At 38.9% G+C, this 3,239-nt stretch overlaps 1 protein-coding gene across 4 annotated transcripts; it reads right to left on the bottom strand.

The window, feature by feature from the left end:
* Positions 1-587: 587 nt before the first annotated feature.
* On the bottom strand, positions 588-3,239 carry LOC114178266 (3-ketoacyl-CoA synthase 11-like). Of its 4 annotated transcripts, none has more exons than XM_028064078.2 (2): positions 3,017-3,239; positions 588-2,406 (listed from the first exon to the last, which is right to left on the bottom strand). In XM_028064078.2, exon 2 carries the CDS (start codon positions 2,388-2,390, stop codon positions 858-860), a length of 1,533 nt encoding a protein of 510 aa, XP_027919879.2. In that variant the 5' UTR covers positions 2,391-2,406; positions 3,017-3,239; the 3' UTR covers positions 588-857. The 4 variants fall into 4 exon arrangements, with proteins under 4 accessions (XP_027919879.2, XP_027919878.2, XP_027919880.2 ...); XM_028064077.2 differs by having other exon boundaries at positions 588-2,396; positions 3,017-3,202; XM_028064079.2 differs by having other exon boundaries at positions 588-2,413; positions 3,017-3,186.

Raw genomic sequence — 3,239 nt, 5'->3', positions numbered from 1 at the left:
TTCTGACATTCACAAAACTTTTATTGTTAGTCAAAACTATAAGGTTTTTTCTTCATCAAGATCAACAAGAGTTGAATTTATTTTTCGTTTTTATCCAATCAGAAGAATGTTGAAACAACAGTCTCGTCTAAACCAGGAGGAATTCTCCCTTTTCAAAAGTCTTTGGATGTCTTTTTTGCTTGCATCAGTGCTTGTGCTTTACTAGAGACAGGTTACATCAAGTAGGGGTTGCAGCAAAAACACCATCAGAACAGACACATTGCACAATAAAGGTTTGCATTTAGTTTGAGACTTAATTAAGCTTTTAACATGAAAGACTTAATTATGCTTTTAACATGAAATTTGGGATAAATACGCTATTAGATTTACAAAATGAAGAAAAAATCATTTCAATCCAAAGAGGGTAGACATTTAACAGAACTGATGATATAACGCTTGGATGTGGATATCAATGCTCACAGCACCAAGTCCCCACTTTTCATCATTTCCATTAATGCCATATTACTTCAAAGACTAAAAATGTTTTTTTTTTTTTTTTTTTTTTTTTTTTTTTTTTTAATTTAAGAGATTAAAATTATTGTTTGAAATTAGAGAGACAAACACGGATTTTATTCTGAACATGAGGACAACAAGACCCAATTAAGCCTTGAATTAAAGGTGAACCTTTAATTCTTGAAAGAAAATAAAACCAGAAATACCTAATAACTGCAATACATCTAAGTTTTGTCCTAATGAAAATCCTACAATACTCTGAAATTAGCAATGTATTACAACAACTTTGCAGGAAAATTTCAGTAGTCCAGAAACTGCCACCTAATGCTGATAGTGTAATACACAAATATTTAAAATTGCATTGTTTAAAATGAAGATACTCTAGGAACATCCACCGGAAACTGGTCGATCTCATCAATCCAAGGACTCTTTTCCTTAGCAGAGTCGATGGTCCTGAGAGCCTTCCACACTGCACTGTTACACTTGAATCCAGAACCAAATGCGATTTGCCATGTTCTGTCTCCTTTTCTGATCCTTCCTTTGGCTTCAGTGTAAGCCAGCTCGTACCAAAGGGAACTGCTGGATGTGTTTCCGAAACGATAAAGTGACATCCTTGATGGCTCCATATGCCAAGGAGACAACTGCAAGTTTTTCTCCAGTTCATCCAAAACTGCTCTACCACCAGCATGGATGCAAAAATGTTCAAAAGCCAGCTTGAAATCTGGAATATAAGGCTTGATCTTCATCTTGAAAATTTTCTTCCCAACTAACGTGGCAAAGAATAGAAGCTGTTCTGATGTTGGAAGTACGAGAGGTCCCAGTGTAGTGATATTGGTTTTCAAAGCATCACCGGCAACAGCCATCAGATCTTTAGACAAAGTGACACCAATCTTGCCATTGGCATCTTCTTCTTGTGTTACACAGCTGAAGCACTTGTCATCAGCACCCTTGTGAGTGCGAACCGTGGTGATCAATCTGTATTTGGACCTTCTTCTGTCGGAGCTCCTGTTGGAGAGCAGAACTGCAGCTCCTCCCATACGAAATAAACAATTGGAAACAAGCTTCGATCGATCGTTTCCAAAATACCAATTCAACGTGATGTTCTCCATGCTGATGACCAATGCATAGGAGTTGGGATTGGCCTGGAGAAGATCTTTGGCAAGGTCAATTGAGATTAACCCTGCGCTGCAACCCATTCCACCAAGGTTGTAGCTCCTTATATTCCCCCGAAGCTTGTAATGATTGACAATCATTGCCGAAAGTGATGGAGTGGGGTTGAACAGACTACAGTTTACAATCAGAATCCCAATGTCCTTAGGCTTTACAGAGGTTTTGGCTAATAGCTCATCAATGGCACCAAACATCACAGCCTCAGCTTCTTTCCTAGCTTCTTCCATTGAAGGGTTGGGAGGAATGTTGAGGACAGCTTCAGGGAGGTAAGTGGTCTCCCCAAGGCCAGATCTTTCAAGGATCTTCCGCTGGAATTCAAGATTTTCCTCAGTGAAAGAACCTGTCATCCGGGAGTGGTCTATGAATGTCCTCTTTGCGCACCGCCGAGATTCTTCAGGCTTGTAACAAGAGAAATTGACAAGGTACACTGGCCGAGGACGAGTGAGGAAGTAAAGGGTTGATAGAAAAACAAGGAGAGTGGAACAGAGAATAACAGATATCAAGTTGTATTGCAGATGCTCCCAAATATCATAAAAGTCTTGGAAGGAGAAGGTGGAGAGCTGAGCAGCAATCAGCACCACAAGAGGGGTGAGGCAAAGGTACATTCCATGAGTTATGAGGTAATGATAACCAAGCTTCACATACTTCAGCTTAATAGATTTCTTGAAATCAGGAAGGCTTCGGGACGAAGAAGCCATCGATGCTGTACCTTGCCTTGCATCTGTCATTTTGCCCTGTTCAAAACTTGAATCTGCATTGGTTAGGTAAGTTGCCATAACCAGAACATGATAACAAAAAGGTTTTCAAGCATACAACATCTCAGAACGGTGACATAGTGCCCCCAAAAAAACCCCTTTTAGTAAGAATTTCCACTAATAATAAAGCTTTGTTTCTCTAATTAAGATGCATTGAGTGAACGAACACTCAACAAATCAGGTGAATGTGAAAATTGTCAGTGTGGAGAAAACAACAAAGTTAGCGAAATTGAAAAGGCCAGATACACACAATATGAACTGTAGGAAAGCAAAGCCCAATTTTATTTTATTAAACACACCCATGTTTACAAGCACAACCCCTCTTGTTCTTTCCACAGAGCAAACCGAGTACTACCCACTAACAGTTCAACATTATACATATTCATCCACGTTCATGCAAATTACAACCAGAAGCGATTATGCTAAACAATAAAGAAAAGCAAAAGGCATTCACTAAAAAGCAAGATTTAGATTCTCCAAGAGTAGGAAGAAAACATTAAAAAACTGAAACATGAATGGTATGAGCAACACAATAGACTTTGCGAGCATGGGAAGACTGAATCAGGCAAAGAGAGAAAACCCAGTTCCCAAAATCAAACCTTGAAAAGCAAAACCAACAGATCCCAGGAATGTAGGCCGAATAGAGAGAGAGAGAGAGAGAGAGACGTTGATTGTAAAGCAGAGAGAGGAAGAAAGAAAAAAAAGGTGAGGGGGAAGAATAATTGTAGTTATTAATAAATACAAACGTAGAGAGAGAGAGAGAGAGTGAGAGGATGACAGATAATAGAAGCAGGGATTAGGATTTAATGAATTTTAATCTTT

The sequence above is a fragment of the Vigna unguiculata genome, chromosome 3, assembly GCF_037176805.1.
Source record: "Vigna unguiculata cultivar grain cowpea cultivar isolate G323 ecotype 2 chromosome 3, ASM3717680v1, whole genome shotgun sequence".
Taxonomy (NCBI): domain Eukaryota; kingdom Viridiplantae; phylum Streptophyta; class Magnoliopsida; order Fabales; family Fabaceae; genus Vigna; species Vigna unguiculata.
The sequence above is the reverse complement of the archived record's forward strand: the minus strand, read 5'-3'. Positions and strand labels throughout refer to the sequence as shown.

What these genes read in the sequence shown, in the direction of transcription:
- LOC114178266 (XM_085671427.1), bottom strand. Translation starts at nt 2,438, where the DNA reads ATGGCAACTTACCTAACCAATGCAGATTCAAGTTTTGAACAGGGCAAA.